General features: G+C 44.7%; 1 protein-coding gene across 2 annotated transcripts in view; it reads left to right on the top strand.

Moving 5' to 3' along the window:
• The window catches only part of AGAP1 (ArfGAP with GTPase domain, ankyrin repeat and PH domain 1), a 321,583-nt gene that overhangs the window by 179,319 nt on the left and 121,470 nt on the right, over positions 1–20,794 (top strand). For both annotated transcript variants that reach the window (XM_058809286.1, XM_058809285.1), the window contains exon 10: positions 17,404–17,508. In XM_058809286.1, coding sequence (XP_058665269.1) covers positions 17,404–17,508 — 105 coding nt within the window. The remainder of the gene's footprint in view (positions 1–17,403; positions 17,509–20,794) is intronic.

Raw genomic sequence — 20,794 nt, 5'->3', positions numbered from 1 at the left:
GGCTTTGCTTTTAAATGCCAATGCACAGCACGGAGGCCTGGCCCTCCCGTGGCGCCACACAGGGTGCCTTGGGTGGCAGGGGGAAGGAAAGAAAGGAGGAATCTTCCATCCTGCCAGCACAAAGTTGACAGGGACAAGGCTTTTGCAGAGTTTTTTTTAGGAATCGTGGGGCAAAGCGTGCAAACCCGAATGCAGCGTGCTGTGCGTGCGGGCGTGCAAGGGAAAGTTAGCAGTCAGTCAGGTTTTATCTCTTAATGAATAGAGACTGCTGAAGTAAGGGTTAGGTAATTGAGTTTATAATTAATTAGCCATAACCCTCATCAGATAAAGCAGTTGTCGAGGGTTTTTTTTATCTCCTTTCTCTCCCCAGGGCCTGCCCTTCTTTGTCCTTGGGCTGACAGCCAGCACTTATCTCAGGCCTTCTCCACGGCGTGCCCGTCAGCCCCTCCTCCCCTGGGCTGGGCTTTGGTGGTCAGCCTGGGCCCGTATTGTCCTGCCAGCACCCCAATCAGCCTGGCTGTCGTGGTGGGATGATGAATTAGCAGTAGGAGTTAACGTGGAGGTGAGCTCCAGATCGGAGCCCCGATAGCTTCTGTGCGCCCGTCACCCTGCCCGGCGCTGATCCGCCGCTGACACTTCCCAACAAAGAGGTTACGGAGGTGCATTTAGCCAGAGGAATGGGGCATTTCTCCACAAAGTTGGGATGCTGACAAAGGACCCTTAATTTCTTCTGCTGTCTAATTCACCTTGACAATACCGGGAAGATAAATTAGGTTTTGCTCTGTTTTCTTTTGGTGGCCTTATCACCTTTATGTTGTGGGCTGAGCTGGTTTGCTTGCAGTAGGGGAGAAACTTTAGCCACGTATCTTAAAAGCATCAGGGTTGTAAGAGGTGTTGAGTTCCTGCCTGTTGAGGTGGATGAAGGGTGTCAGAACCCAGGACATCCCTCTGGCTGCCCTGGAGGACTCCAGACCCTGGCAGGGGGCTCAGAGACCTTGGCACAGAGTCACAAACACCTGTGCCTTCGATTTTAGCCCATGGAAACAATGACCAACTTTGTGTGAGGTGTTACAAACCACAAGGGTTTGAGTAGAATGACAGTGAATTTGTCACAGGGTGAAAATGTAAAATGTTGGTGTTTTTAGAATGGGGGTTCAGGAGGCAAGATGGAGGAATCTGGGCGTGTCCAGTCTTTCTTCTTCTTGGCCTCCATCTTCTGCTGGAATGGTGACACTGATTGGTTTAGAGTAGAGACACATTGTCTAACATAGGTGATAGGTTTTGGAAAATTATTGTAAATCAAGTACAGGTAGTTTTTAGTATAAAAAGCTAACACCACCCTGAGAGTGGTCAGTGTGCCTCAACACGACCTGCTGGACAGATCTCAGCAGGTCAGAGAAAGAATTTTATAGATAACAGAAAATAAACAACCTTGAGAATGAGAGGCAAGGAATCCTGACAACTTCTTCTTTGGTCTCAGGCCTGGCAAAAGAGACTTTCTAACACCTTGGGGTCATCTCAATACCAGAGACCCCATCAGAAGGGGACTGGGATGTCAGATTTATCCTCCATCAAAGCTGTGTCCTTCTCTGGATGCACTGGGGACAGGAGCTTCCTAGCTGTGTTCACAGTAGGCTCGTGGCACTGGGCTGGGTTTGCAGACAGGTTTGGCTGCTGCAGGAGAACAAGGTTCCGCAGCAAGTCTGTGTGTTTTGCCTTCATCTGGAGTGTTTGAATTGCAGATGGAGACTCCTGTGTCTTATGGCATCGACTCCAGCTTCAAATGAGCTCTGGTTCTCCTTAATCTCAGTGTCAGCACTAACTCAGGCTTCTCAATGCCAGAAAGGCTTGATTCTTTTTGAAAGTACATAAAGCATTATTCTTCTGTTCTCTCTTTAATAAAACTGGTAAATTTTTCCTCTTTCTTTGGCATTTCAGCAGCAATATACATTTTTAGTTTGGCTACAATTCTTTAGGGATTCAAGCTTCTGTGTGCACACCTACCTCGTTCTAGGATCTTCCTGGAAGTTGAGTTAGTAACATATGAGTTAAGATGGCCCAGTGTAACTGCATGAAAGACATTGCTGATGGCAGAATGAAACTGTTCCAGTTTGCAATAACTTCTAGGTTGTCCAGGTGGGTCACAGAGCCCTGCAGCTGCTGTGCTGTGATGGTTGTGGTTGGTGCAGCCCCTCAGTTGTGCAGGATGTGCACCTCATCCCAGCACAGGAAGGCAAATTCTTGTGTACCTCCCTGCTAATTGATAGGAAGGGTGGAGGAAGGGAGTCTGTGACATCTTTGGGACAGGAGAAATTCCAATGAGAGATGCAGAAAAGTGTTATTTCCACCAGGTTCCAATATTGGAGCAAATATCTGAAGGGGCTGTGAAATGTCCAAGGGGACATGGAGCTCCTCAGAGTTTTGGGCTTGCATCTTGCCACTGGAGGTGATCCAGAGGGAGCCAAGAGCCTTCTCATGCCCCAGAGAGACACTCAGTTGTGTGTTCTGTGAGTGAGAGAAGCCAGGCATGAACACAGTGGAAGGCAAGAACATAATTATCATCGCTGATGTAAGAACTGTGCCAAAATGTTTTCCAGGTTGAGGATTTATATTGCAAGTGAGCATCAGCCTTGGATGGTGTTACCTCATGCAGAAGGCTAACTAAATGCACATTATTTTTGTTCTAGGAAACAGTGGAGGGAAAAAGCTTTTGCTTTGGATTTGCCTCTGAAATGTAAGAGATGAGGCAATTCTATCCCTGAATTATTTTTTTTAAAGCAAAACTGGCAGTGTCTTCTGTAAAACATGTGTGGATTAATGGGATGGATTCAGCTGGGTTGGTCTGGTGTTTACATGTTTGGTTTTCTCATAGAAGAAAATTCTTCTTGTTTAATTGTCACTGGATTTTTTATTTAATCAACAGTATATTGCAAATAGAGATATAAAAGCTATCATTTAAATATAGACTAATAAATATATGTTAATGCAGTTCTAGTTTCAAATTTTTCTTTTGAAAATGCACCTTTTTTTTCCTTAATGCCCATTTTGCTATAAGTATTAGAGAAAACTTGGTATAGTAGATGAAAGCTTCAGGCTTTCTAATTGCTTTTGGTAAAGGAAATTATGTGCTTTGTACTGAAAGGAATGTTTAAATCAGGTTTTAGCTGTGATCTTCAAGTGTTCAGATCTTCAGAAGAAGTGGAGTATGTTACTGGACAAGTTAAAGAATATCCATATTTAAATCAATACTAAGATTTACTGATGCTAAATAGAGAACTAAGGAGGAAAGAGATAAATATTGTAGGCTTTTAAAACTTAGGAAACAGGCCCATAGATTGGGATAAGGAGAGATCCTTCACCATCTGGTCCCTTTATCCATGGGCTCAGTCCTGTAGGATCTCTCCAGTGTGGGTCCCTTTATCCATGGGCTCAGTGCTGTAGGACCTGCTCCAGTGTGGGTCCCTTTATCCATGGCTCAGTCCTGTAGGATCTCTCCAGTGTGGGTCCCTTTATCCATGGGCTCAGTGCTGTAGGATCTCTCCAGTGTGGGTCCCTTTATCCATGGGCTCAGTGCTGTAGGAACACTGACCAGTGTGGGTCCCTTTATCCATGGCTCAGTGCTGTAGGATCTCTCCAGTGTGGGTCCCTTTATCCATGGGCTCAGTGCTGTAGGAACACTGACCAGTGTGGGTCCCTTTATCCATGGGCTCAGTCCTGTAGGATCTCTCCAGTGTGTGTCCCTTTATCCATGGCTCAGTGCTGTAGGATCTCTCCAGTGTGGGTCCCTTTATCCATGGGCTCAGTCCTGTAGGATCTCTCCAGTGTGGGTCCCTTTATCCATGGGCTCAGTCCTGTAGGATCTCTCCAGTGTGGGTCCCTTTATCCATGGGCTCAGTGCTGTAGGAACACTGACCAGTGTGGTCTTCTCTCTCCATGGTTCCTGCCAGGACCCTGCTCCAGCAGGAGCTTCTCATGGGGCCAGAGGTTCCTTTAGGCCTTTCCCTGCTCTGGTGTGGGGTTTTCTGTGGGATTCAGGTGGATCTCAGCCCCACCATGGCCTACAGGGCACAGCTGCTTCACCCTGGGCTCCACCATGGGTGGTGGAGGCAGACAAGGCTTGAGATGGGTGGTGCAACCTCATTTTCTTTGCTGTTTTAACACCGGGATGTTTTGTATCATTGTTTGAAGTCTGTGAAGGTGGGAAGCAGGAGAACCTTTCTGAAAGGCTGGGCAAGAGTTATCAGTAAAATAAAGCTGGAATGAAAAACTGGACTCTGATCCTTGTGGGTCCCTTCCAGCTCAGAATATTCTGTGTTTCTGTGACTCCCTGCATTTAGGAATTTCAGGGCAGTTCAGGCGTTCAGACTTGCAGAGAAGCAGTTAAGAGCAGTGAGAAGAGAGTAAAACCTTCCCTTTCTGGGTAAATTAATTTCAATTATTTGAAAGTATTTGAAAGTATATTTGGAGTATTTGAATTATTTGGAGTATTTGAAAATGTGTCCTGCTTGTGGGGAACAAAGAGATGGGGATTTTTCCCTGGAAGGTATCTTGGAAAGCTGTGGTTCCCCAGGCCACACCAGTGCTTTTTTTTCCCCCACTCCAGTGATTTCAGAGCAGGGATTGATGGGCCCCTGTTTCTTAACGAGTTTGCTGAATTGATTTTATCATTGCTTTTTGTCACTTTCCTAGAACTAACATGGAAATGACCAGAAAAAATCAAAAAAGGTCCGGCTGACACCACCCAGGCACGGGGTGTTAAAGTTGGTAGGACCTGGGATCATCAGCAGCCATAATTGACAAATAATACCCCTCATAAATACTGCCAGTCTTTTCAATTAGTTTTCATCTCAAATTCGGGATGCAAAATGATGGCCTGTCAAGTGACAATGGATGACAAAAATTAATAAATTGTCTTCTAAATAGTATGGACACTTAAGAAAAATTGGGCAGCCAATTTAGCACAGCATGAACCGGGGGGAACCTTTTGTACTGTTGCCGTGCCACTAATGTTGTCTGGGTCTTTATTAATGGTGCTTGGCTGCTGCTGACAGTTTTGTTGCTACTGGCAACTTTCTTCATTAAAATTAAAGCCAGCGTCAAATCCCATTAGCTGCACTCTGGGTACCTTGCATTTTTATTTATATATATCTATTTATTTAATTTTTTTTTGTCTTTACAAACATGTTCTTTATCTATAGGAAGTTGGGAAAGGTGGTTAAAAATTAGTGTGTTGTCTGGTCCATGGCTGATCACTTAATAAATAATGGATTATATTGGGTTGTTTTCTTTTGAGGGAGATTGTCTCCAACACTTTACAGCTTGCCTAGTCCACAGCTAAATAACAGCAGAGAGAAATCCATAAATGAGCTTTATAAATTACCTTTTGTGAAGGGGGTGTTTGTCTGTGTTGCCTGCAAGCCACTTGGATCTGGGATACTCTGTCGTAAAACAATCGTAGCCTCTGGAGCAGCTCCTGCTCCTGTTGTCTCTCCCTCTGAAATATTAATGAGGTTCAAACTGGGGGATCAACATGTGTGTGAGACCACTCTTTAAAGGTAAATAAAGTGTGCATCTTTACATGATTTGGGGAAGGAACAAATATCTTTGTTTGTGGAAGCATCTTTGAGTTTTTCTGCTTTAACAACTTATGGATTGACTCCTTAAGCTGAAGAAGGGCAGGAATGGGGGGATATTGGGAATTAGGAATTGTTCCCTGTGAGGGTGGGCAGGGTGGCACAGAGAATGGCACAGGGTGCCCAGGGAACCTCTGGCTGCCCCTGGATCCCTGGCAGTGCCCAAGGCCAGGCTGGACAGGGCTTGGAGCAGCCTGGGACAGTGAAAGGTGTCCCTGCCATGGCAGGGGTGGCACAGGGTGAGCTTTAATCCCATTCTGGGTTTCTCTGACTCCTTTTAATAAGCCTTAATAAACAGAGGAATAAATCTTAATAAACAAATAGTCTTAATAAATAGATGAATAAGTCTTAATAAACAGATAGCACATAATAAGTCTTAATAAGTGAATAAGGCTTAATAAACCTTATGGCCTTTGCCATACCTGCTGTCCCTGCTGAGTATTCCAAAACATTAAAAGCTGAGTGACCAGTGCATTAAATTCCCAGGGCAACCTGTGTTCTGCCTTACAGATCACACGTGAAGAAATTCAAGGCTTTGCAGGGAGAAATGTGGGGAAATCAGGGAAACATTTCTTCCAGAAACATCTCCCAGGTGTCCTTCCAGGAATGCTCAGAGGGGAATGTGGTCTGTCACTCTTTGTGGTGCATCACACTTGGCCACTGAACTATAGCTCAGTTTTCTCTAGGAGTAGAGATTTCCAGGAGGGTTTAGTTGTTTACAAAGATCTTTACCATATGTTTACAACATCCTGTTAATTGTACTGCTCTGGACTTGGGGCCAGACCTCCCTGGCTGGTGTCACATTGTGTTCCTGACATCATTTGGGTACAAGCCAGTGATCCAAAATCATGTCCCAAGGCTTCTGAGAGATGGAAATGCCTCATGAAGTGCAAATATGGCTTGGGTTCACATCGCTTGCAGGGGTTGGAAGTACATAGTGTTTAAGGACCCTTCCAAGCCAAAGCATTCCAGGATTCTGCATCCCTCTGATGGGGATTGGACAGAGAGAGGTGAAGTCTTCTGATGACAGCTTGATTTTGCTGCTGTCACCATGGAAATGCCTTATGATTCAGGAATGGGCTGGTTTGGCTTCTGTCCCAGGGGCAGCACCATGAAACTGCAGGTGGAGCCAGGCTAAGGCAGTGCCAGTGGGGTCCTTGCAGAAAACCACAAGTGCTGAGTCCAAAACCCCATTTAAACATTGGCTGTGTTTGGGAATGATCCCGTGTGCTAAGTGATAAACAATTAACAGTTCAAATGGTCTTTTAGAGTGGTGCCCTTCTGCAGCAATTCTTGGGCTGAAGGATGTGCTCAAATCTGGGTTTCAGTTCATCTGAAATGTGGGCTGAGTGACCCTATCATTCACAAGAATGGATACTTGATAGAAATGAAATAAACTGGTGACATCAAATTAGCATCCATCTAATAAATCCAAGCTGTGCTTTTAGCTCTTCTGCTAAATCGTCTCGGTTTAAAAAAATAAATAAATAAAGGTGTCAGTAGTTAATTGTTGACTGAAGCTTAATATCTGTTGAAGCAAATGAGCCATGAAATACACTACACAGGAAGTATTGTATCTGGAGTGATTTTAACATTAAAACAATATTACAATTTTTAACTTGCTGACACCATATGCAGAATCCTTTATTTTGAAATTGCCCTGATTAATGCTGAGCTGGGGAAGTCGGGGAGAGGAGGAGTGAGTGCTGTGTGTAAAGCAAGGCAGGCCAGGACAAAACCTTTTCTTCTCAGAAGAGGAATATTAAATAACAAAAAACAAATTTTGGGGTGTCTCAGGTTATTACTAATAATAACCTTGTCAAGAGTATTGATTTATAATGTCTCAGAAAAGTTTTTGCAGTTGACTGGCACTGGCAATGTCTCATGTTTTATTAACTCTAATTTCTGTAACAACTGAGTTCTGCTTCTCACAGCAGTAACTTTGCCTTTTTGCTGTCACAATTTAAGAACATGGGGTGAAAAACCTGTACTTGAAAGCTGCCTTTAGGTTGTACCCTTAAATCCTGGGAAATGGCCTTGGATAGGTTTACCCTGGGCTCAGGGAGCTGTTGGAGATGTGGAGATGCCTTGGTGTAAAAGAGGCACCAAATCCCAGAATATTCTGAGCTGGAAGGGTCCATGAGGATCATTCAGCCCAAATCCTGACCCTGCTCAGACACCCCAACCACCTGAGGTCGTGTGGGGGTGGATTTTGAGCCAAATTTTACACCCTGTCAGAGATCTTCTCCCAGTGGGACTCAAGTCATGGTCCTTGGCCAAGACCAGAAGGTTTTTGAGTGAATTATTTGCACATTTTTATGTATTCCCAGCTGGAGCCAAAATGATTTTGTTCTCAGGTGATAAAGTACAGACTGATTCATAAGAAGAAAGAGCAGGCAGTTGTGTATGTTGTGAAAAGGGTTCTTTAAAAAACTGTGTCTCTGCTGCAGCAGTAGGTAAATCATCATTTTTCTGAGCTCTTTAGCTCCATGACTGCTCACACACTCAGCAAGCAGCAGAGAGATGTGCTTGGAGCTCTCTTATGCACTTGTCCTGTGTGTCTTGGCAAGTTCTGCATTTCTTTAGGTATTTCCCTCATGTTGTAGATGGAATTTACATTTTTTGCAACTTTTTCTGAGAATGTGAAACATGATTTCATGAACTCCAGGAAACAGGAACCAGTAGGGAAAGCATTTTTCCTCGCTACATTCCTGATTTGTTTCCTGCTCTAAAGATGAGAGGACAGTGCCGAGCACACACTGAGTGCATCTCTGAAGGACATCACCACCTTCACTCCTCTGGCTGAGCTGGACATCCCAGGAACACCACCAGGAATGCCTGTTTCATCTGTTTTCCTTTTTTTCTCTTGGTCTTGGGAGAGATTGGAGGAAAGGGAGCTGGGTGTGTGCATGGAAGAGTGCTGGAGCATCCTGACGGGCCCTGCTCACCCACCCTGCTCTGGTGCGAGGTGTCACTGCCCATGGCAGGCACAGGATGAGGTTTCAGGTCCCTTCCAACCCAAACCATTCTGGGATTCTGTGAGCTCTGCAGTGCTGAACCAGTGCAGTGTGTCCTGGCAGACCCTTCTTTGGTGGGGTCATTGATGCTGATGGTCCTTGACCACAGGACGAGGTGTAAAAGCAGAAAAATGGAACAAAAGTAGAAAAATGGAGCAAAAAGTAGAAAAATTCAGCAATCAGGAAATATTGTTAATTAGAACTATGAAGAAGGTGGCCTTCTAATACAGTTTTTTTTTTTTTAAAGGATATTTATTCTCCTACCCCTACAAAAGTTTGAGGACCAGAGGTATAACTAACTGTTCAGCAAAATTTATTTTTCAAGGAGGACGCTCCTTTGGGTTCAAAAAAAATTAAATTAAATTTCAAAATCCCATTATGGAGCAGAGTTTCTGAGGTTGGTTGTCGAAGGCCTTTTTCGTCCCAAAATTTCCTGACATGAAGTGTGAATCCTTTCTGTACAATAACGTGGAACACAGTTTAAGGAAAAAAAGGAACACACACACACTTATTTTTTTTTTCCTGCCAGCATTCTTGGGTTTGTTATTCAGCCGATGCTGTATTAAATTGGATTTTGTGTCCATCATTATTAAAATGTGAAGTGTGTCGGTCACAAAGCATACATTTCAGGGCAGTTAGCTGAATAATTCTTTTCTTTATTATCCCAAATTACTGCTGAGCTCTGGAGAGGTGAGCAGTTTAGCCAATTATTGCCATTTGAGCTGGATTTGTGGGTGATTAGCTCCTGGTCGAATTCAGTCCTGGCAAGGGCTTTGAAGCCTTTCCTTGTGTGATTTTCACAGCGGTGAGGTAGGAATAGACGAGGCTAATGACAGGAAGGTCGCCTGGGTGAGGTGACCTGTGTGGGGGGGAGCCCGGCTTTAGCAAATAGGGCATCCACAATAACAAGTGTGTCACTAACCCCGCCGTGCATAATCGCAGTTTTATAGGATTGTTGGAGATGCTGACAGCTCAATTAAAGTGTAACCCTTTGTACCATACAGCCCCGGCAGAACGACAGAAATATTACCAACAAAAAAGGGAGGGGACCACAAGGGAACTGCTTAAAGATCCTGGCTTCTTTTTCTCTTTGCCCCCCTTTTCCATCGGAGCCTGCACAGAACGCATCCATTTGTGAAATAATAGGTTGGCCAGGGGAGGGGTATGGTGCCAAACATGGCTACAAAAAAAAAAAAAAAGGCAAAAAAAAAAAAAGCTGCTCTTAAGTGGTCTTCCTGATGTTTCTATGGAAACACTATAGTGTCAGGAGAGAAAGTTAAAATTGGGTTTTAAGCTTTTCATGGCTTTTCTCCCTTTTCTGCTCCCCCAGCTGAATCCCTACTTTATATAAACCATGATAAAGAGAATTTTGGGGAGTGCTCCTGGGAGGAAGAGCAGATCCTCTGCCTAGGAGTGGTCATGCCTGCACGAGGAGTCCTTGTTTCCCTCCACCCACCCAAGGCTGTTTGTTTCTTGAGAGAAGTCAGTGTTTTGGGGCTCCCTTTTCATGCCTGCCCCTTCAGCCATTGCCAGAGCCTTTCCCACAGTGCTGTTTGCTCTCTCCCCAATGCTGCTTTCCTTTGCCCAAGGTAATGATTTGCATCCAAGTGCATTTCACTGGTGTCAGGGAAACCACAGCTGCCAGTGCCAAGGGGTTAATAAACCAACTACTGGAGTTTATTAAGGGCTGGGATTCCTTTTTGTCCTATTTTTTTAGCAGTCCAGAGTAAGCAGAATAAGTCTTGGAAGGCAACAGAGGCATAAACTACTGCAAGGCAGGAAAATAATGTGATTTTCTTGTGCTGTGTCCTGTTCAGAGAGGTAAACTTGGGTTAGAGTGAAAGATGTGTGTAGCATTCACATCCTCTGATAAAATTCCTTGACCCAGGGTTTTTCTCCTGGGAAGCTGATGAGCCTCAGAGAAAAGGAAAACAATTCTGATCTCATTTGCTTCTCCTGTGTTGTGCTCACATGGAATGTGTTTGGGGATTGTTCACCCACAGGTGAGTGTTCCATTGGGTTCTGCTGTGAGTTGTTTTGGCTCTTTGGCCAATCAGGGCCAAGCTGTGTCAGACTCTGGAAGGAGTCATGAGCTTTCATTATTATTATTTTAATTTTTAGCATTCAATGTCCTTTCTGTATTCTTTAGTACAGTTTAGTATTCTTTAATATAATATAGTATGATAAGGTAATAAATGAGCCTTCTGAGAACATGGAGTCAGATGCATCATTCCTGCCTGGGGCATTCCCAGCAAATGCAATGGATGTGCCAGTCCCTTAAATACCTGATTGCATTTTGTAACACACTTGCATGTTCAGCTCCACAGGAAAGATGTGTGGTGGCTGTAACTCTAGAGTTTGCAATGTGCTCTTGACTTTAGTCTCATTTTAGAAATAGTCATAAAGCAGGGCTAAGGAAAGAGTCCCAGAGCTGCAGCTGAGGGAGAACTCGAGAAGAGTTGGAGGAACTCGTGCATCACCTGTGTTGGCAAGATGCAGAGGGTGAAATACTGGAGCAGCCAGGTTGGATGGTGCTTGGAGCAGCCTGGGATCATGGAGGGTATCCCTGCCCATGGCAGGGGGTGGGCTGAAATGGTCTTTCAGCTCCCTTCCAACCATTGTGGGATTAAAAATAAAGATGCAGTAACAGTGAGATGCAGCTAAGTTTGTTCTTCCCGTTGAGTTTGTCCTTAGCTGCTGTTCCTTGCAGGAATTTGGGGGCTGTCCTTTGGTGGCAGTCTTCCTTGGTGCTGTGATGAACTGTAAGAGTTGCTTAATCAGCACTGGGGTTTTTTTCAGTACATCTTTCTAATTTTCTTTCGTAGCTTGTGTGCAGAGAGCTTGGAAAATAACGAGTTGCAGGTTGATTGTCCTTCAAGTTTAAGCAAAGCCATTATCTTCTGCTCCCCAAGTCAGGTGATAGATCCTCTCTGTTCTTTGTCTTCAAATGGAAATCGTGGCTGATGAGCCCCAGCATTAGGTAACCATTCATGGAGTAATTACCTGCTGTGCACTCACTGCCTGGTGTTTAGGGAATGTTACAAGAGAATTGGGTGCAATGTTCTGATTTCATTTTCTCCTAAAGGCGCAGAACATAAATTTGAATAGTTTCTGCAGTGTGGGAGCAGCTTTGTAGCAAAACTCTGCTGCTGCTGCTGTGCCAGTTTTGAAGGGAGGTGGGAGGGGTTTTCCTAGTGCACAACGGTACTAAGACCATACAAGGTTTTGGAAGGGTTTTTGGCAATGTTATTGTTAGATACTGAAGGTGGAGAATGTTTGAGCTCTCCTGTTTTCAGAACTCTTCAGAGCCACTCCATGCTCTTGTAACCTTTTTTTTTTTTTGTGGTTCAGTTGGTCCCCAGTTGTGCTCTGCTACTGTAAGAGGCCATAGAATCCCAAAATGGTTTGGGGTGGAAGGGACCTCATAGCTCACCCCATCCCACCCCTACCATGGCAGGGACACCTTCCACTGTCCCAGGCTGCTCCAAGCCCCATCCAGCCTGGCCTTGGGCACTGCCAGGGATCCAGGGGCAGCCACAGCTGCTCTGGGAATTCCATTCCAGGGCCTGCCCACCCTCACAGGAACAATTCCTTCCCAATATCCCATTTATCCCAATTTCCCTCTGGCAGTGTGAATCCATTCCCCTTGTCCAGGCACTCCCAGCCCTTATCCAGAGTCCCTCTCCCTCTTTTTTATAAGCTCCCTTTAAGTATCAGGAGGTTGCTACAGGTTTCCAAGTATAAAAACTTAAACCAGCTTCATGTCTCATTGACCAAAAGACCAAGCAGCATTCCCTTAAATTCCTGGGGGAAAAAATATCTCAGTTTAAGAAACTGAGAAAACAAGTTACATTTTTATGGAAGGATTCCACATACACTGGGAATCTTCAACAGTTTGTTCCCTAGAGGATTTTAGGTTTAAAGACAGAACGACCTGGTCTAGTGGAAGGTGACCCTGTCCATGATAAGGGACAGCATGAGATGAAATTTCAAGTCTCTTCCAGCCCAAACCATTCTGGGATTCTCTGACTCTCTGTGGATCAATGATTCAGTCATTACCAAAAGCTTCATTTGGCATGCAGGTATTGTTTGGGGGTGAAACAGTTTGAGCTGCTGAAGAATGGACTTTACCACCAGAAACCTGTTACAACTAAATCTTCAGGAGGCAAAAAAAATGAATCCCTTGTTTATTATCAGGTGCCCCCAGTGCTGTTGGACAGACTGTGCAGAGCTGGCTGGTCACTGAATCCTGGGGTTTCACCAGCATTTGTTCCCCACATTAATAGATTCACAGGAGTGGGTGTTTTATTGGCCAGAATTTGTATGTAACAATTAGTTTGTGATCCTGACTGAGTGGTTGCCTTCAGAGGTATTTGAAGGAGGAGGTTTTTCATGGCTGAGAGTTTTTCTTTTCTGAGCAGGATGCACAGGAGCTGTAGAAAATTCCTAGCAGTGCTAGCTGCTAATCATGGCTATGGGAGCTACAGACCTGAGTGGAAAATCAGGAATTTCTGTTGTTAATGATGAAGTGTGAGGTTACCTGTTTCATTCTGTCAGAATAGCATCAGGGAAACAATATGGGATCAGCTAAAAATTAGGGAGGGGAAGAAACAAAAGGCTGGCAGAAGTTTGCACCTCAACCATGGCAGTGGGGTAAATGTCTGAAAGGAAACAGAAACCAGAGTGGGATCATGGAATGGTTTGGGTTGGTTGGGATCTTGCAGCTCATCTGGTTCCAACCCCTGCCTTGTAGGTACCATATTTCCTTTTCCAGAAGGTCAATCTTGGCTCTGCTGACTTCAAAAACCATTTTTAAGGCTTCTCACCTGCCAACATCTTCAAGGTGTCACTTTCTGAAATGCTGATAATTTGCTATTTAAAACCTAAAATATTTCAGTAGAACAAATTGATGATTGCTTCACCACTGAGTCGTTATTTAATCAGGCAAGGTTTGGAGCTCACAGAGGGCACCCAGAGCAGGCAGATTTTGCTGGTTGCTGTATATTCAGGTGAGCTGGGTGCTCCACAAGCCCTGGTGCCTTCACCAGTGCTGGGTGTGTTGTTTTCTTTCCACCTTGGCTCCAGTCAATCCGGGGCTGGCGGCTTTTCATTAGCTGCTGCTGCTCCCACGGTAATGTTGGGATTGCAGAGCCTGCTGGCAGTCTGTAACTTCCCCAGGTGCCCTGGAGCTCAGCAGCCTAAGCTGATTGACTCAGTTAGGGCCCCAGTCCCTAACAGCAAATGCAATCAATAAATCTTTGTTGGTAAATAATTGCTATCGAACAGAGTTTTAATATAAATTTATGAGTGGTGTTTTATCACAGCTTGAGGCTACAGCAAGCCACTGAGTGATGGATTTCAGATCACACTTGCATTCATTACATTAACTTTGTAAGTTATTTAAAGCTTGTACACTTAACATTGCTTTTGGCTTGCAATGACCTCCTGGGAGTAGATGTAGCACACACATTACTAATGGAGAGCCAGCTCCGTTCGCTCCCTGGATCCTCCAGCAAAACCCAGGGACTGAGCTCCACGCACTCCACTTGGAGCCTTTTTCCTCCAGCTCCTTCAAACCACAAGCTGGAGGACTCACCATTCCTCCCTTCAACACAGAATTGCAGTTTTGGAGGGAAGGTGGTAAAAAAAAATAAATTAAAAAGCTATTGGAGGTGTGAAGTTCTTCTGGGTTTGTGTGGAAATCAGAGGTGTTAAATCCTTAGTGTTGAGTCTGGAGGCTCTGGAGCTGCACCCAACTGCCCATGGAGGGCTGTGAGAAATTAAAGATTTCCTAGAAATTAGGCAAAATAGCATCATCCAATTAATAATTGTTTGAGGCAGGGATTATTTAGTCCAAAAAAAATTGGTATTTGGAGTAGAAGATTCATGTAGGCTCTTACTGCCTAGCTTGGGGACTCAATGGGATTTTTCCAGGGTGCTGTGTGTACATGGAGACCTATTTGGCAGTGGCTGGGGACGTGCCCAAGCTGCCTCTGAATTGCCTTGGAGGTACCAGGGGTCAGCAGGAACCCCTGGATCTCATTTCCTCAGCACAGGATCTGATGTGATTCAAATATAGCCACAATGTGACTGAAGCAAGGAGCTTTATTTTTTTTTTTTTCTTTTAAATAACATTTCCTGTCATGCGGGCCATTTTTTAATGTGTAGCTAACGTTCAAGTGCATTTATAACTGATCTAAACTCTGATTCTAAGACCATTTCTCCAGACCATTCTATAAAATTACCACAAAGTGGTGGCCTTGGGGATAAAATCTGTGGTTTATATGGGCTGCTTTGCTTTATAGCACTTTAAGTTAGCTCCTTGTATTCACAGCAGTTTGCTCTCCAGGTACTTCAAGATACTTTTAATTATCACATAATGTGAAAATGATTCTGTTTGCCAAAGGAATGCCTGAAGAAAATGGATTGGGAAGTCTGGTTTGTTAGCTAGGCACAAATAGGTCCATCATCTCTGTTCAGTTCTGAGCTGGGTGGGTTGGTTTTTGTTTGTTTTTTTTTACATCAAAGCACAGAGTTCTATTTTAAAACATAGTAAAACCTCATTTTGAGTAATTTTCTTCATTTAGATCCAAAACTAGAATGTCATAATTCCTACTTAGCAGCAAAACTTTAAGTAGTAAAAATCATGATGGTCATAGATTTTTTACTCTTTATTGAGACTATAATTGACACAAATTGAAAATTATGTAAGTAATAACATGTTTTCTGTATAGCAAAGGGGCAATTAAAAGGTTATGAAATATGTACATTTTACTGGCTTCAAAGCTTGAAAAAAGAAGGCAAAAGGAAAAAAAATCCCCATTGTGATCCTTAGTGCTTTTCCCCATTAGAAGGTCTGAAGAACAAACCAGTGAAGAGAAACAGTAATTTTTGATCCCCACGGCACAGCACTAACTAGAATTGGGTCCCCCTAAACACCAGTGCTGTGCTGCAGGTGAGGTATGAAAGATGGGAAAGGTGAAGAGACAGATCACCTCCTATAGACAAACAGGAGAGTCAAAGGCAGAAATAAGCTTTCATTTTTTAATAGAAGAAAACAACGTCTCCAGGCGCCGGCTGGCAGTAATTGGGATGAGCAGGAGCTTTTGTGAGGAGGCGTTTCAGAAGCCCCGTTCTCCTTGAAAAAGTTTTGAGTTCTAGCAAGGAGCAGAACAAAAAAAAAAAAAAAAAACATACAGACATGTGACCCAGAGGCAGGCAGAAAGTTGGGAGTTTGGATCACTGTGCTGTTCAGTGTCCAGCAGAGCTTTTCTTCATGGTCCCACCATGGAGTGCTCTCCTCTGAAGTTCCGCTCCAGCTCTGTGGCCAGGAGCAGGGCTTCTGCTTGAGTGGAGCTGACCTGTGTCCCCTCCTGGCTTTGGGACAGGGTCTGCAGAGGGATCACTTCATAAAGCTGCAAGTTTAATGGGGAAACAAACAGTGGAACTCGTTTTCAAGGCTTAAGCTACTGTTAACGACTCCATGGGAGTTGGAAGCGCCGTGCTTGGTAGGGCATCCTTCTGTGTTCTGTTTTCCCTGTGTTTTAATTGCCTTGTACAGTGAGAAGGGAAAAACTTGTTTTATAGGGATTAGGGAGCTGAAGTTTGTGTTGGGTGGACTCCTGGTTGGGATTTATTGAAATGGATATGTGTCTGCTTTGCTCAGAGCTTGATCTGTGACACCAGTCTCTGTGACACCAGTCTCTGTGTCCCTGTGGTGGGTACTGAGCTTGGGATCTCCACTGGCTCAGTAAGGCTTTGCACAACCACAACACTGCCTGGATCCATTAGGAACTGCCTTCTGGCTTGGGTTGAAAATTAAAATTTCCCAAGGAAGTGCATCCTTCATTTACTACCTGGAGTGTTCCACAGCACGTGATGTTTTATTTTTCAAAGTGAATTTTGGTTTTGCAGCTGAGAACAGGTCAATGTACAGTAGCAGTTCCTGTCTGTTTGTCTGTTGGAGCACAATGATGACTTTTAATCTTTGCTGTGGATGAGAAGTTGTGGCTGCCCCATCCCTGGCAGCATTCCAGGACAGGTTGGACAGGGCTTGGAGCCACCTGGTCCAGTGGAAGGTGTCACTGCCCATGCTGGGGGTTGAAACTGGATTTTAATGTCCCTTCCAACCCAAACCATTCTGGGATTCTGTGACTGTTGTCATTCATCCTTGATTGAATATTGTGGAAAGGAGATTCACTTTGCCCACCTCCTTTCTTCTCCAGTCACACTTTTGTCATTAAATTATCCAGGATTTACTTGAAACACTTTGTGTTTGCTCTGTTTTGTTACTCTTGCCTGGGATTGAGGTTTCTTTTGCTGGAGTGAGGAGTTTCCATGGTGGTGTCACCCTTGTGCAGAGGGAATGAGAACACAGCTGTGTGCTCTTCTGTGGGCACGGAATCCTCAGGAGATGCTGGAGGGAGAGGCCACACAGCACAGTCCTCCCTCAGCCTGGGTTCATAATTTATTTTAGAGGGTTAGGAAATGCAGAGCATGGTGTCTTCATCAGCTAGGAATCCATGTGGGTCACACCAAAATGTGCTTTCCTGAGGCATGGGATTCAAGGAAAAAGAGGGTTTTTCTACCCACTGAACAAAGCCAGTGGAGGGAATGTGCATTGTGGGAGGGGCAGGGGAAAGCCTGTCTGAAAATGCTCATCTGGAAAGGCAGTTCCTCCTCTCTCTGTGTCTTAGGCACTTGTGTGTGGTTTGTGCTGCCATTTCACCTTTTCCCTCTCTGTGCCCCACCAGGGGATGCTGCTGAAGCGGAGTGGCAAGTCCCTGAACAAGGAGTGGAAGAAGAAGTACGTGACACTGTGTGACAACGGCGTGCTGACCTACCACCCCAGCCTGCACGTGAGTACCCCTGCCCTGGGAGCCCCAGCCCTGGCAGCAGGCTCAGCCAGGCCTTGGTGGCACCTCTGTGCTCAAGGAGCTTCCTCCTCTCTCCTCATTGCCCTCCCTCCCAGGGAATCATCACCTGAGGTCTGAGCGCGCTCCAGTTCCTCTGACTCCTCTGGGACTGGGGCTTCCCTGCATCCCAAGAGCCTGCTGGAACTGTTTAAAGCCTTCATTTCCTGCTTTATTTTCTGTTTTATTTTCTTTTATGGGCTTGTTGTTGATCCCAGGGTTAAAAAACAACTGGTTTCACAAGGAAAAGTTTCCTAGAGGTAGTAAAGAGTGAGGAGAGGTCTTTGTCAGTGTGCAGGGCTTATAGTTTATTCAGGAGTAATTCTGAGCAGCTTTTTGGAAGTGGCATAGCCATTAAAAACTGTTCCATACAACTTTTCCATGTCGAGGCATCTATCCCTGTCCCAAGGATGCTGTCTGTCCCTCAGAGTGTGTGGCACAACTCCTAGTATGGGGTGGAAGGAGCACAGAGATCCCACTCACGACTAGCCCACCCCAGAAATCATGGTGTGACCCTCACCAAGGTAGAATATGCATTATACATATATAAAAATAGAGACAGACAGATAGATAGATAGATAGATAGATAGATAGATAGATAGATAGACAGATAGATGGATGATGGATGGATGGATGGATGGATGGATGGATGGATGGATGGATGGATAGATAGATGATTGATAGATAGATAGATAGATAGATAGATAGATAGATAATAGATAGATAGACAGATGATAGATAAATAGATAGATAGATAGATAGATAGATAGATAGATAGATGATAGATAAAGATGTGAGATATATGGATATTTGATATATAGATTAGAAATACCTACCTATATATATAAATATATAAAAATAAATACAAGTATATAAATATATATAAAGATATACATGTATGTGTGGTTTTATATAATATCTGATCTTGTATTTTATCATCATCCCACACATGCAAATCAGAGGGTTGCCACTTGTAATGTTTTTAGGGTCAGTTGTTTCTAAACCTATTGGTGGCATCTTGAGCTCCTGGTCACGTTTTCATTAAGGAGTGAAAATCAAGGCTTTGATGCATTTTCTATTAATTTTGGGGTTTACAAACCTGCACCTGGAACTGGCAGGAAACTTCTGCTTTAGCTGGGTGGTGTCTGAGGAGCATGGAGCCCTAGAATCATTAAGGTTGGAAAGCACTCTAAGGTCATCCAGCCCAGCACTAAACCCCCTCCCCAAGTGCCACATCCATGCCTGGCCACGCTGATGCTGTGCTTGCCCCTGTCTGTGGAATATTAGCACTTTTCCCCTGCCTTGACACAAGGTTTTATGGTCTCAGGTCCTGCCATGATGATGCTTTGCTGTGGTTTCTGATGTGATGTCCATTTCTCTTACACATTATGTGGTAAATGAGATGACAAGTAGCTTCCAGGCATTGCTGCTTCCCATCAGAAACCTTGTCCCTCAGCCCTGGTGTTCTGGAGCAGGGTTTTCACTGCTCCTTTGTGTGATGGAGTTCATGTCTTTCTGCCCAATTTTAGTGCCCAAACGTGACTAATTCTGCTGTGAAGTAGCCCTGAAACATCCAGATTTGTGTGTTGGCATTGCTCCCAGAAGGGAAGCAGGGATTCTGCATGCCCCATGGAGCACACCTGAGTGTGCCTCAGATTATGCTGGTCACCAAACGAGGATGAAGCTGTTCTGTGTGCCCTGGCCCCTTCCTGGCTGCTGGAAAAGGCTCTATTGTTCCTGCCAGGGCTGTGCACGTGTGAGTTTTCCATTGCTCTGGCAGACAATGGAGAAACTTCTCCCGTGCAGGCTCCCCCGGAGCAGCGGCGGCGCCCCCAGAGTGAGAATCCACTGAGGTTACACGTAATTACTTTGAGATTAGAGGTAAATCCATCGGAGATTAGAGGGAATCCATTTAAAGAAGAAGTAATTACCAGCCTGTAATTGTTTCCCTCTGTCCTCCACCGTGCCCCCCCACCCCAAGAAGAAGGTGCTGGGCTCGGTGTTGCCTTTCCCTCCTTGTGTGGATCAGAAGGGTTTGTGAGGGAACCACAAATCTTTTCAGTCAGTCACACGCCCAGTACACTTTGTACTAAACTTTGTTAGCAGGAATGTCACAGTTTGGGAATTGTCAGGTGAGAGGGTCTTCCCCCAACCAGAGCTCTGATACTGTGTTTCTGTTTTGGTTTTGCTGGTTTTTGTTTGTCAGTAATTTTTTGTTCCTTTTTTTTTTTTTTTCACAAGAAAGCGATGAATTTTTAATGCTGTGCTTGCATTGCTGTCTGGGATAATTTCTTACATTGTTTTGAAAAATCAGACCTTATTCCTACCACGTTTCCCATTAAGCAGCAGTGAAGAAAAGAGCTTTTGTTTGCTGTCTAAAGTCAGTTTCCCAAACTTGTGCAAAGCCTAGCTCTAATCAGATTTGGGTTGTTTCAAATGTGTATATCATTTGAGTTCATCAAAATGTTGCTCTTTTAATTCTGGAGTGAATTTTTAATTGCAGTGAAAGGTGGGCTGGCCTCTAGTGGTGGCAGAGAAAGGAAATCTAGGGGATCATTTGGTCTGTCCAGCCTGTGGTTTGAGTCAGAGCCTAACACCTGGTGTTTGAAGGGCCAATGACAATGTTTAGTGGCTGACAGTGAGCACTGTGTTAAATATTGCTCAAGGTTTGGCCACAGGTGCATCAGTTGTCTCTGCCAGATGCATTCGGTAGCAGCTCAGGCACGAAGCAGTGGTTTAAACACAGAAAACAGGTACTGCAGAATCCAGCCCCGACATCCTCCTTGAAAGCATTGCCTGCACAATGAAAGGTTTTGGGGTGGGGAGGGAAAAATCAAATGAGGCCCTTTTTTGCAGAGGAGGTGTCCCTGGGAGGGTCAGGCTGTTTGGCAGGGCAGCGTGCTGAAACGAGCACGGCATTGTGCCAGCCTCACGAGCGACTCCCGGTGCCACCAGGTTGATGTTTGACACAATAGCAAAATCCCTCTCGTTTCTTTTCAAGAAAGTGGGGGGAGAGGGAAACGGGGGAAGAAAAATATGTGTACATAAGCACCCTACTGTTTCCTGACTTGGTCGTGTCAGGTTTTTTCAAGAGCCTCAAACCTTCCCGTCCCTTGGGATGCCAAGGAGCTGCGCTGATAGAAAATGGTTGGGGATAATGAGAGAGAACTTTGACCCTCAGGCTTCAAAGTTCACCAGAGCTCCCTATTCATCTTGGGCTTCTGGAGCAGAG

The sequence above is a fragment of the Ammospiza caudacuta genome, chromosome 8 (genome assembly GCF_027887145.1).
Source record: "Ammospiza caudacuta isolate bAmmCau1 chromosome 8, bAmmCau1.pri, whole genome shotgun sequence".
Classification (NCBI taxonomy): domain Eukaryota; kingdom Metazoa; phylum Chordata; class Aves; order Passeriformes; family Passerellidae; genus Ammospiza; species Ammospiza caudacuta.
The sequence above is the reverse complement of the archived record's forward strand: the minus strand, read 5'-3'. Positions and strand labels throughout refer to the sequence as shown.